This window comes from Parambassis ranga, chromosome 1 (genome assembly GCF_900634625.1).
Source record: "Parambassis ranga chromosome 1, fParRan2.1, whole genome shotgun sequence".
In the NCBI taxonomy this organism is placed as follows: Eukaryota; Metazoa; Chordata; class Actinopteri; family Ambassidae; genus Parambassis; species Parambassis ranga.
Window position 1 is genome coordinate 22,180,181 of NC_041022.1, and position 13,236 is coordinate 22,193,416.

Below are 13,236 nucleotides of genomic sequence, written 5' to 3' on the forward strand. Positions count from 1 at the left end.
TCCTCACATCAGATAAGCTGTGAAGTTGATGTCAATGAGCCGAGGCATAAAATTACCACACGTTTACCATTCAGAATATTAGCATGTAGGAAAATCAAATCACTCTAAGCTGCTTCTACTGAGTGACACTGTACTGAGACTCTCAGCAGGCTTAGTAGAAAACACAACCAACATGGACACCGGTGGTGAGATCTGGACTTGTTTTGTTCTTGTATCCATTTGTGTCTGTTTTGTTGCTGGAAGTCCAATAGGTGAGTAAAAAAATGGACCCATGTGGAACAGATTTTATTTCAAACCATAAACTGGGAGGAACAGGGCTGTTCGATTTCAGCTACAATTAAGGATTGTTTACAGAAATCCAGAAATCGTTTTGAAAATTGTCAGTAGAGACACATACAGGCACGTTTCTGTGTTCAAATCTGTTCTTGTAAATCATTTAATGATTTTACCCAAAATAGATATTATGGTTAGATCTGGGCTTAGACACACATTGTGTATCAGTCACACATTGTTCCAGCTGTGACCAAGCTGTTTTTAAACTTAACTCTCTAACAACAGAAGTGATTTTATGCCTTATTTTAACTGGTAATCAATACCCATATCACACCCCTAAGATTTAAGATTCAGCCTTTCAAAGTCCAGTGTGGATAACATGACACACTGTACAATAAAAAACAGCATTCATGCACTGATAAACAACCAAAGAGTCATGGCAACAACAGTCGTGGGCAACTCTCGACCAAAATGTGCTGGCTATTGTAAGGCGGCCAAGGCCATGAATCTGCATCCAGTAGTAAGAGATTTAAGGGACATTTTTTATGTATTGCACTTCTATTCCACTTTATTGTTTTAACCTTCAAATGAAAATATTTGATGTGCCGCCGCTTTGGCAGCTGCTGAAAAGCCAACACAATAATGCAGTTGTATATCATAATATAGTCTTAATAGAGTCATCTGAGTATATTTTGTTTTAGTTCCTGGTCTCTCAGTTAATGCAACACACCAAATGAAGACACTTATATTTAATATTGTGCAAACTTGACAAATAAATATTATCACAATTAATAATAAGAAATAATCTAGCAAATGTAGCACATGTAGCAATGTGCCTATCACAGAGAAGATCAGTCTGATGGCTTGAACTTTGGAAATGTTTCCGTCACTTTGTTGAGTCTGCCTGATGGTTCCCTTCTGGCTGAGCACCACTCTTCTGCTGTTGGACCAAATTCAACCATGCAACATTTAATTCCATTTTATTTGCATAGTGCTTTTTACAGCGAGACTACAGAAACACAGGGCCTTATCCCAGGCAAGCTATCAAGGGATTACTTTTAGTCATCCTACTCTAATGTTTCTTCTGTATTGTGTCTGTTTCTTAAGGTACTTCAACCATAAATTGTGCTGGGGTGAGCGATTCTCTGCATGTGGGTGCAGTTGATGAAGGATACACAGGTAACGTCCCTTTAAACGTCTAATGATGAGTCATACCATTCCTATGTCCATCACCTGTGAGGTTTATTCTGTCCTCTTGACCCATGGTGCTACAGGGGATGTAGAGCTGGTGAGTGGTATTGAAGCAGGCAGCATAATGAAGCTGGTGCCATACCTCTTTCCTGTCCACCTTGAATACCTGGAGCTGAGCTTCACACCCGGGGACACCAGCGCAACTGCTCACACCAAGAAGCCACTGGATGCAGACACGCTGGCGTCTGTGAGTTGCTGCAGATCTGTCTCACAGATGTTATATATTATGTATAATATCATTATGTTTATATTATTTTATGTGCAGCAGTTTGTCTGATTATACAAATAACACACTATGCTCCTGTTTTTTTAGAGTGACAGCACCTTGTATTATTCTATCATGTGTGGTGGTGTTATTAAGGTGGGTACATTTTCCAAAGCTTCACTTAGTAAGCAGTAAAACTAGAAACAGAAATAAATGAAATGGTGTGTTTACTTTTGCAGTACAACAATACTCGGACACTCAAAATCAACGATCTCAATGACAACAGTCCAATATTTGAAAAGACGCACTATGCCACCACTGTCTCTGAGGTGAATCTTTTAAAAAGGGATGATACACAACATTGCTTTCAGAGGAACAGGGATGAGACTAAATTTAGTGTGAGTGTTTCATTTAGTCTTGTCTTCTTTCAGACTCAAAGTGTGGACACAGAGGTTCTTCGAGTGAAAGCTGTGGATGCAGACAGCACTGCAGCAAACAACAGAGTGACATATTCCATGGTAATAACATGTGCCGTGTTTTAAAAAGCTGCAACAAATGTTACCGTTTATCCAAGTGCAGGCAGAAAAAGGTCAATCAGGGTTTTTAGTGTTATGATGAGTAATAATATTCTGTGTGAGTAGAACAGGCAGAACAGGCTGACTAACTCGTAGTCCTACTCTAAGGCCTATGCTGCTGGGGGACAGAAACATGATCCACTGAGCAGTTCCCCCACCTCCTCAACACCACCACCGTTTTGTGAAAGGTGCTATATAAATAAATAACATTGAATTGAATTGATTGTGATGGACACGTTCTTTTGTTAGGAACCACCTTCAGAGGCCTTTGTTTTGATCAACTCAGGGGCTTTTATTTTGAAAAGACGTTTGAACTACAATCAAGTCAAAAAGTACAACTTCACAGTGACAGCCCAGGTAGGTGCAACATGTACTCACACAACATACCAGAACAGGAGAGGCACTGTGACTGTTGTAATGAGTGTGAGTGTGTGTGACTGCAGGATAACTGGGGGCTGAGTGACACGGCATCTGTGGTGATCGATGTGGAGGACTTTGACAACTTGAACCCCTTTTTCAGCCACAGTCTGTACCATGCCTTTATTCCAGAAAATCAGGTGAGTCTTTGTGCTTTCATTTTGACATGACTGAATCTGAATGATAGTGAGTGAGTTTTAAATTTTGTGTTTTGTAAATCAGGCCGGAGTTTTCCGCACCATTCAGCCAGAAGCAATAAAGGCTCAGGATGGGGACACTGGGATCAACATGACGTTAACTTACAGCATCACTAGTGGTAAATAATCATCTTTGAGAAGAAAACATGAACAATTTTTTAAATATATATACATAAATAGGCCTAAACCATGAAAAACCTGTTTGTATAGTGTCTCCAGAAAAGTATGAGAGAAACTTTGGCATTGACACCAGCAGTGGAGTTCTGTCTGTGGTGACCGCCATCGACAGAGAGGAGATGGACAGCAGCCTGATCTCTGTTTATATCAAGGTATCTTAATGATTCAGGAAGACTTCGGCAAATGTATTTTACTGAATTTCAGTATCTGTGATCATAGTTTACCACATAAATACTCTGTCCCTCTCTGCAGGCAGCTCAAACAGACGACAGCCTGAAGACGGCTGTGGCTGTGGTGTCCGTCACTGTTGAGGATGTGAATGATAACGTACCAGAGTTTGATCAGGCCAGCTACTCTGTAACACTTCTGGAAAACTCTCCTGTTGACACTGTTGTGTTTAAAACTGTGGTCACTGACCTGGACCAGGTAGACCGAGCTTTAAACTGCATGATGTTTAGTGAGAGTGCTGTCAGTAAGCCCCTCTCTCTCCTGTTAAGGTTACATAATTTCAGCGTATGCCTTCCTATCTGTGTATCTGTTGTGCAGGGAGGATTTGTGGGAACTCTGCAGATTGTCCCGGAATCTGCTCCTTTCTCAATCAGCTCTGATGGGACAGTCAGAGTGAAAAACTCCACAGCTCTGGACAGAGAGGCCACAGAAAAGATCACATTTCAGGTAAATCAGAAAATGTTATATTATTGTTACCCAGCAGACCCGGTCTTTACAATATGTTCGTCAGCCTCGTATGTTTTTCTTGTACTCTTTTACCTTTACTTCCTTGTTTGAGAGTGACAGAGCAGGAGCCAGTGTTTGGACATACACTGCAACATATGCTGTTTTTTGTCTTTCCTTCTTGACTTAAAGATCGAAGCAAGGGAGAGAGATCCACCCAACAATGCTGTGACCGCACAAGTCAGTGTGACTCTTCTGGATGAGAACGACAATAATCCCACATTCACCAGCAGTGTGTACGAGGGGAAAGTGTTTGCAAATCAGACTGTGGGAATGTTGCTAGTCCAGGTAATTTGTGACTAGATTTTTAATAGATGTTTTCTTTAACATCATATATTACAATTTGTTTCAAATAATTTACTTTCTGTTTGTCAGCTACACAATTTAAAGGGAATGGGCACTGTTTACGTTGTTATGACAGGCTTTCCATTTAAACTTGTGATCACTTCCAGCAGAAGCTTCTTTTAACCCTTTTCTTTTAACTTTTAACCCTTTTCTTCAGATTAGTTCAGATTCAGGACACACCCACCTGCCATATAAAACCTGGAGTTGTACAAGTTAACAGATCTAGTGTGTGATTGCTAAGGTCTGCCATTACATAACCATTGTATCCCGGGATACTGTGTTTGTGTTTTGGTATGTGATCTGATGGTCATTTGTATTATATAACTCAAAGGTGTTGGCAGAGGATCCTGATGATGGTGTCAATGGGCAGATCAAGTACACTATTGACTTCGGCAACAATGAAAGATACTTCTCAATGGATGAAAACACCGGAGAGATCTCACTGGCGGAGACCATCCCTCTACAGGAAAACAGGATTTTGGAGTTCCCTCTCTACATAACAGCCAGAGACGGTAGATTTGCTGTAATTCATGTGATTATTCATGTGATTATTTAGCCTGTTCGTTCAGTCCCACAGTCAATAATGTTCCACTTTCACAGAATATTTGTTGTCTCTGTAACATCAATTACTTCACATTTAGCCATATTTTATGGATGTTTTAGTTCATAGAAACATTAGAGTGGCTAGTATGCTTCACATTTGTCGTGGTGGTTTCCAACAGTATCTCATTTGAGTGTTAAAACACCACAGATGTCTTAGTTTAAAGAAAGTCATTGGTCATTACAGCCAAAAGGTTCCTCACGTAAAAAGGTGAGGACCACAGATGTTGTCTGACACTATAAAACCTAGTTTTCATGAAGCGCACTAAGACTGTTAGAAAGTTATATAAATATCGGCACCAGAGTAAGCAGGCACTGACTGCAGCTGTATCACACTCATTCATTGTCTATCCTTCCTTTCCTCTAGGGGGCAGCATATCCCGGTCGTCTTCAGCACAGGTGAACATTCGTGCCCCAGGTTCCTCAAAACCTCAGTTTTTACAAAAGATTTACACAGGCACTGTAAAAGAGGAGCAAGACCCCGGTGTTACCATTCTTAGGGTAAGTTTCTCTCATGTAATATGAAGTTTTATGACCAAGCCTCAGTGGTGATTCTACAAATCAGCTTACATTAAACACCGTCTACTCGGTCATGTTAACATTCAGTCACATTCTGAATTTTAAGGTCGACTTCCTCGCTATACCTGCTGAGAGCCCTGTGACTCTACGAGTTGAGACAGAATCTGACAACTTTGCAATCTCCTCCACTGGTGATTTAACCACAAAACAGAAGCTGGACTATGACGAGGCCCCACACCACTACTCTGTGGAAATCACCATCTCAGATGGTGTCAACACTGACAGAGCAGTTGTGGAGGTTGAAGTCACTGACGTCAATGATAACAGCCCTGTTTTTGCACCAAGTTCTGTCACAAAGTCTGTCCCTGAGGATGCAGAGCCAGGAACCAATGTGACGGTAGTTCAAGCTACAGACAAAGACAGTGGCTTCAACAAGGAGATCAGATACTCACTGAGAGGAGGAGAGGGAAAGTTCTCCATTGATCCTGTGTCTGGGATCGTCAGTGTGGCTGGAGCACTAGACAGGGAGACTGAGGCACAGTATAATCTACACGTAGTGGCTGAAGACCAGGGTCGTCCAGCCAGGTCTGCCACAGCCACCCTGCTGGTCCATGTGTCTGACATCAATGACAATGCTCCAAAGTTCACTGAGTCTGGGTATCAGATTGAAGTCTTAGAAACAGAGGTGGCTGGAGCAAGCTTGCTCACTCTATTAGCTGTGGATCCTGATGAAGGTGCAAATGGGAGAGTGAGGTACAGCATCTTCCATCAAAGCCCCTCATCAGACCCAGATGCTTTTCAGTTGGAGGCTTCCAGTGGGATCCTGCAGCTGGCCCAGCTTTTGGACTACAGCGAGGTGAAGGAGTACACTCTGAAGGTTCAGGCCTTTGATGGTGGGGATCCCTATATGGTTGCAAACACCTCTGTTGTGGTGAAGGTGAAGGATGTGAACAACAACCCACCTGAGTTCAGTAAAGAAAGCTATGATGTGGCTGTCTCTGAGAACCTGGCAGGTGGTGCATCCATCCTGACCCTGGAGGTCACTGACAAGGATGAGGTGAGCTACATCAGCTGCTTCTTTCGTCACTGATGAAGGGCTGACGGTGAAACTGAGATATTTTTAAAACATTTCCTCTTCCACAGGGTGGATTCTCCAATGGTTACTTCATCTATACCAGTGATACCTTTGACATCAACAAACAGGGTGTTGTCAAACTGAAGACAGGCGCCACTTTGGACAGAGAGACAAAGGACAATTACATACTACAGGTACGTTTGAACAGAATGATTCTACTTCCTGTTTTTGTATGTACCATTTGTTCTTGCTGATTTAGTGTTGTTTTCTGTTTGTGTGTGTTCAGGTTGTGGCAGTGGATCATGTCACTGACGGTCTGAGATCCACAGCTCAGCTCAACATCACCGTCCTGGACTACAATGACAACGCTCCACAGTTCCCCAGCATCCCTGACCCCCTGCAGATCCCAGAGGGCCGCTACTCGGAGGAAACTCCAAGAGAAGTCTTTGCCATTGTGCCCACTGACGCTGACCTCGGGCTCAATGGAGAAGTCACCATCTCCCTCAGCTCTCCACACTCGCTCTTCAAATTCAGAGAGGTGAGGAACATAAATGATTCATTTAGCAATTTTGTCAATAGGCCTGATTGGAAAATTGATCCCAGACTGTCACAAATTGTCATTTTTGTCAACACAAATGCATGTCTGAATCGTCTAGGCCTTAGTGTACAGAATGTTGTTTTCATGTGTTGTATTGCAGGATGGGATGTTGCTCGCTGTTGGGGATTTGGATCGTGAGAGGAGGGACAGTTACGACCTGGTTGTTAGGGCTTCAGACAAAGGCACCCCACAGAGGCAGGTAAGAGATGCAGCTGGGAGGAGTGTAATGATGACTGGACTCTTCCAGACTATCACAATGTGTGTCTCATTACTGAAATTTACACAATCCAGAACACCACCACCATCAGAGTGAGCCTCATTGACGTCAACGATAACAGACCCGAGTTCAGCTCCAGCAGGTACGTCAGCAGCATCCTGCTGAAAGACGCAGAGAAAGGGAAGCTGCTGCTGACGATGTCCGCCACTGACCAAGACATCGGGAACAACGCGCTCATCACCTACAGGTCAGTTTGTGTCAACTCAGCAGCAGCTAAGACCCTGTCATGTCACACCAGTCTCATATAAGCTGCTATAACTTAAACTATTCCTGGACTGTTACATTATACCAACTGCACTGACTTGCACCATTGCATCTTTTGCACTCTCATACCAGTCTCAATAAGCTGTTATAAGTTAAACCATTCCTGTTTATATTATGCCAACTGCACTGACTTGCACTATACATCTTTTGCACTCTTACTGCATTGTGCCTTCATTATGTGCCTTGTATTTTGTGTGTGCCTCATTGTAGGTACATTTTTTTACACTTTATATTTATCTTTAGTTTTTAGTTACATTTTATATGTTGCGGAGTGAAGAGTAACGCAATTTCGATTCTCTGTATGTTCAGCACATATAGCAGAGTTGACAATAAAGCTGACTTGACTTAACTTGACTCTAGCTCTGCAAATAATTAGCATTATGGTTTGATTACATAATGTCCTTGTTAACTGTATCTGTATTTTTTTTGTAGATTTTCTGAAGGAAATTCTCCATATTTGGCCTTAAACAGTGAGAGTGGGGAAGTGACTTTGACCTCTGACCTTTCTGACATAACAGAAGACACCACTCTGCAGCTGACTGCCATGGCCAAAGACCATGGCCAGCCTCCTCTCAACTCCACAGGTCAGTGTGGTGGCATCTGGTGTCACCTTTTAAAGGGTAAACTATCAGTGTTAGCATGTTTTTATGGTTTCATGCAGCTGCTGTGGTGGTGAATCTGAGGGTTGTCAGTCTGGTGGAGAATGTGGCCTTCCAGAGCTCCTCTTACAACTTCAGCCTGCCTGAGAACCAGCCGGCGGGGGTGCTTGTGGGGAGGGTCTTTGCCTCAGCAGGAAGCAACATTTACAAAGTCACCTATGCACTGAAAACACACGCTGACGTGTTCTCTGTCGATGCCAATGGAGCTATCATGACCACAGCACAGCTGGACAGAGAAAAGCAGGAGTGGTACATCCTGGAGGTGGAGGCTGTGGACACACGGAGCCCCCCGACATCAGCAACAGCGGTGGTACGTCCTGTAAAATGCAGCTTTTTTAACAATGACATTCTCTGACTGAAAAATGCATGCTACGCTTAAATGTATATGGTTAGCATGAGCTAATGGGTGGGGTCATTTGGCAACAGCAGGGTGGGTGAACCTCCAGTCTTCATGTGGTATGAATAGGCTGATGTATTGTGATTGTTTTTTCTGTCTCAGGTCAGAGTTCAGGTAGAGGATGTGAATGAGCCTCCGCAGTTTCCCCCTGAGGTTTACAAAGCCTCTGTGTTCAGCATCGCCCTGTACAAAACCCCCATCATCTACGTCAAGGTGAACACATCCAGCTTCTATCACTTCCATGTATCAGGAAATATTGATACTATGTCGAGAATCTGTTGTATGATTATTGTCGCAGTTATCAAGGATAGGTGTGTACTTTGAACTGCTGTGTGGTTAATGTGTCAGTGAGCTGCCGTGAGATATGCAACATCATTAAGAAGCTGGAGGGAACAGATCCGTCCTATCAGAGGGGAGCCTATCAGCACTGAAAACATTTGAAATGACAAAGTTATGCAGTTTTAATGATTTTAATTTGAATGTGTTGCCATTGGGTTGCTCCTTTTGCTGACAGTCTAAGCACATTTAATTAAAAAAAAGAAAGCACATTATGTAACATTCATCTGTAGCCAAAGAAGAATGTTTCATTTGTTTTTCATTTTTTATTTTTTTACCATGGCCCCTCCAGGCTTCAGACCCGGATGTTGGAGAGGAGGGTCAGCTGGTCTACAGCCTGTCAGGAGGAAGTTCTCACTTTGACGTGGAGCTATCCTCAGGTCTGGTGTACGTGGTTTCAGCGGCAGGCCTGGCGGGACAGACAGCTGCAGTGGAGGTGAAAGCTACGGACCCCAGAGGACTGTCTGCTACAGCCAGGGTGGAGGTGGGAGGCAAACCAAAATGAGACATGTGCATGCTAAATAACACTAAGACATTCAGGTGTCAGGTAGTTCTGCAAATGTATCCACTCAGGATGCAAAATCTACTGAGCAGTGAACAGATTAATATGGAACAAACTCTTCTCTGCCCCCAGGTGGTGGTTCAGGGAAGTGCAAGCAGCAGTAACCTGGTGATTATCTCACTTAATCAGCCTGCTAACACTGTGGAGAAAAAGGTTCCTGAGCTGGAGAAGTAAGACAACAATAATTTTCTGATTTATTTTACAAATGTATTTGTTATAATTTATGTTTGTATCCACTCAGGTCTTTGGGTAAAGCTCTGGGATGGACTGTGAACATCATCCAGGTGTCCAGTGCTAACGGAGGAACCCCCGAGTCCAGAATGCTGAGGGAGTCTGTCAGGACTTTGGTCAGCTTTGTTGCTGTGGATGGAGGGGAAGCTGTTTCCTCTGAGGAAGTCATAAAGTAAGAGTCCAGATGGTACTAATCATCTGTCCATCAATCGACCATTTCTTTGAAAGATATTTAAAGTTGTAACACATTTGATAAGTTAAGATTTTTTAATGCTTAAGTACCTAACCAGTTCCTTGAGTTGAATCAAACACCATCTGTCTGATCCACCAGGAGACTGCAGAGCCAGTCAGCTGCTGTGATGGCAGAGCTAACCCTGGTGTTTGGGGAGGGGCTTCATTTTGACATTGAGACGAAGCCTGAGACGTCCTCCTCTGACCAGGCTGTGGTCATCGCTCTGGGTGTCCTTTTGGGTCTGAGCATGCTGGGATTGATTATCACTTCCACACTGATCATCAGGTGAGACTGGGCATCTGATGGGGTGGTGGAAGCTAACCTTCTAACTGTGATACAGTAAGGGTCGATGATTTTTTAAATTTGCCCACTAACAAAGAAATGATGAGTCTATAATTTCAATAGTAGGTTTATTTGAACAGCGAGAGACAAACAAAAACAAAAAAAATGTATTTTAATCAATCACAGAGGTCAGACTCTGACATGTGTGCTCTGCAGACATGTGTGCTCTGCACACATGTCAGGGGGGATTTTGTCCCATTCATCTTTGCAGATCCTCTCCAAGTCATTAATGTTTTATGGGTAATGTTTGTCAACTCGAACCTTCACAGATTTTCTATTGGATTAAGGTCTGGGGACTAACTAGGCCATTCCAAAACCTTAATATGCTTCTTCTTGATCAATCCTTTGTTGCCTTGGCTGTGTGTTTTGAATCATTGTCGTGCTGGAATACTCACTCACCGCCCAGGTTAATGCCCTGCCTGAGGAAAGGAGGTTCTCACTTGATGGTACATAACCCCACCCACCCTCCCTGTGATGCAGTGCAGTACACCCAATGCATAATGTTTCCACCTCCATGTTTAATAGTGGGGATGGTGTTCTTGGAGTCATAAGCAGCATTCCTCCTCCAAACAAGTTGAATTGAGTTGATGCCAAAGAGCTGGATTTTGGTCTCATCTGACCACAACACTTTCAGACAGTCCTCCTCTGAATCATTCAGATGTTCAGTGGCAAACTTCAGTACATGTGCTTTCTTGAGCAGAGCATGTTCCCAACTGTTTTCTTGGTGACTGTGGTCCCAGCTGCCTTGAGATCATTGACAGGTTCCTCCCGAGTATTTATTCTCATTATCACTGAAACTCCAAGAGGTGAGATCTTGCATGGAGCTGCAGACTGAGGGAGGCAGTTATTTTATATTTTATTTTTATTTTTTTTTTATTTTAGATACTGTATTAATCCCAGAGGGAAATTCGTTACGGCTGCTGCACAAGCAGTGTCATACAATGACTAGCAAGGCGCGCCACAGGCTAGGGTGAAGTGTCTTGCCCAAGAACACACAACACAACTAGGGAGGAGTTGGGATTGAACCACCAACCTTCCGGTTATTGGACAACCCTGTTATCCCACTGCGCCACTGTTGCCCCCTAATATTTCTTCCATTTGTGAATATTATATATGCACCAGCTGTTGTCACCTTCCCACCCAGCTGCTTGGTGATGGTCTTTAGTCCATTCCAGCCTTGTGTAGCTCTACAGTCCTGTCCCTGACAACCTTGGAAAGCTCTTTGGTCTTGGCCAGGACAGTGGACAGGAGTCTTTTATACAGGTAAGGAGCTGAGAGGGCTCCCAGTGTCAGCCCCTTACCTGTATAACATACACCTGGGAATCTGGCTGATTGATGGAGGATCAACTTTCTTCATTCATGAAAATGTGAATTGATGTATAACCTTTTAAAAATATAGAATGATCAATTCTGTGTTATTGGGCAAACTTCAAATCACTTTTTCCCTAACTGTAATCATGTGTTTGTGCTGCCAGGTTCAAGAGGAAGGATACCCAGGACTCTGACCGGATGAGCTTAGACTTTGGCATTAACTTTGGCAAATACATTCAGCTTTCTGTTTGAAGTCTGCAGAACAACAACAGAAAAAATACACATTTAAATATAATTCTGTGATAAAAGATGTTTATCAGGAACAGCACCACAGACTGTTCTTGTCATTTTTCAACATTCTTCAAGCAGATGGAAACAACCACCACCTATGAAAACCACTACAAAAAGCTCATGTGTTGTTGCTCAAATTATTTATTCTTCTAAAAGTGAAATTTAATAAATTCTTCTTGAGTGATGGTTTTGGGTTAATAATAATAATAATGAGTTCACGTGCTGCTTGTCATACATGTGTAACAGCAGCCACAATACAAACTTAACTGGGGTGTGTATTTATTACCTAAAAGCAGGTCCATGTACCTCAGTACTGTGTACATATGCAGCAGCACTGTTATGAAAAAGCCATTTTTAAATAAACATGTTTGAAATCTGTCACATGACGCCCTCTGGTGTCACATCAGTGTTGTTGTTTTTTTTGTTCTCTAATAGTGTTTTCAACTGTTCCTCTTGTTTAGTCTTGGTGGCTTTATGGTAGTGACCTGTGGATTTATTATATATATATATATATATATATATATATATATATATATATTTCTTCTTTCCCCCCCCCACGTCCCAGATGCTTTAGTTAAGACACTCAGGTGGACAAAGAAGTTTTTTTTTCCAAAGCTTCACTTAGTAAGCAGTAAAACTAGAAACGGAAATAAATGAAATGGTGTGTTTACTTTTACAGTACAACAATGCTCGGACACTCAAAATCAACGATCTCAATGACAACAGTCCGATATTTGAAAAGACGCACTATGCCACCACTGTCTCTGAGGTGAATCTTTTCAATAGGGATGATACACAACATTGCTTTCAGAGGAACAGGGATGTGACTAAATTTCGTGTGCTGGCAGTATTATTATAAGAGTGTTTCATTTAGTCTTGTCTTCTTTCAGACTCAAAGTGTGGACACAGAGGTTCTTCGAGTGAAAGCTGTGGATGCAGACAGCACTGCAGCAAACAACAGAGTGACATATTCCATGGTAATAACATGTGCCGTGTTTTAAAAAGCTGCAACAAATGTTACCGTTTATCCAAGTGCAGGCAGAAAAAGGTCAATCAGGGTTTTTAGTGTTATGATGAGTAATAATATTCTGTGTGAGTAGAACAGGCAGAACAGGCTGACTAACTCGTAGTCCTACTCTAAGGCCTATGCTGCTGGGGGACAGAAACATGATCCACTGAGCAGTTCCCCCACCTCCTCAACACCACCACCGTCTTGTGAAAGGTGCTATATAAATAAATAACATTGAAGTGAATTGATTTTGATGGACACGTTCTTTTGTTAGGAACCACCTTCAGAGGCCTTTGTTTTGATCAACTCAGGGGCTTTTATTTTGAAAAGACGTTTGAACTACAATCAAGTCAAAAAGTAC

The 13,236-nt window shown here is 42.5% G+C and overlaps 1 protein-coding gene and 1 long non-coding RNA gene across 2 annotated transcripts; both read left to right on the forward strand.

Annotated features, from left to right (window-relative positions):
• The first annotated feature begins 172 nt into the window (after positions 1-172).
• On the forward strand, positions 173-11,827 carry LOC114428615 (protocadherin Fat 4-like). Its single transcript, XM_028397227.1, has 28 exons — positions 173-185; positions 1,381-1,452; positions 1,548-1,711; positions 1,838-1,885; positions 1,969-2,058; positions 2,161-2,247; positions 2,554-2,661; positions 2,748-2,861; positions 2,944-3,037; positions 3,129-3,247; positions 3,348-3,521; positions 3,642-3,770; positions 3,960-4,115; positions 4,504-4,684; positions 5,140-5,273; positions 5,398-6,348; positions 6,435-6,560; positions 6,653-6,904; positions 7,065-7,163; positions 7,256-7,428; positions 7,938-8,089; positions 8,167-8,474; positions 8,664-8,774; positions 9,190-9,381; positions 9,532-9,629; positions 9,701-9,862; positions 10,022-10,207; positions 11,740-11,827. Exons 1-28 carry the CDS (start codon positions 173-175, stop codon positions 11,825-11,827), a joined length of 4,581 nt encoding a protein of 1,526 aa, XP_028253028.1.
• A 771-nt stretch (positions 11,828-12,598) lies between these two features.
• LOC114440601 (uncharacterized) lies at positions 12,599-13,236 on the forward strand. The gene is made up of 3 exons (XR_003671158.1): positions 12,599-12,635; positions 12,757-12,843; positions 13,150-13,236. It is a non-coding gene; the product is annotated as an uncharacterized LOC114440601 (long non-coding RNA).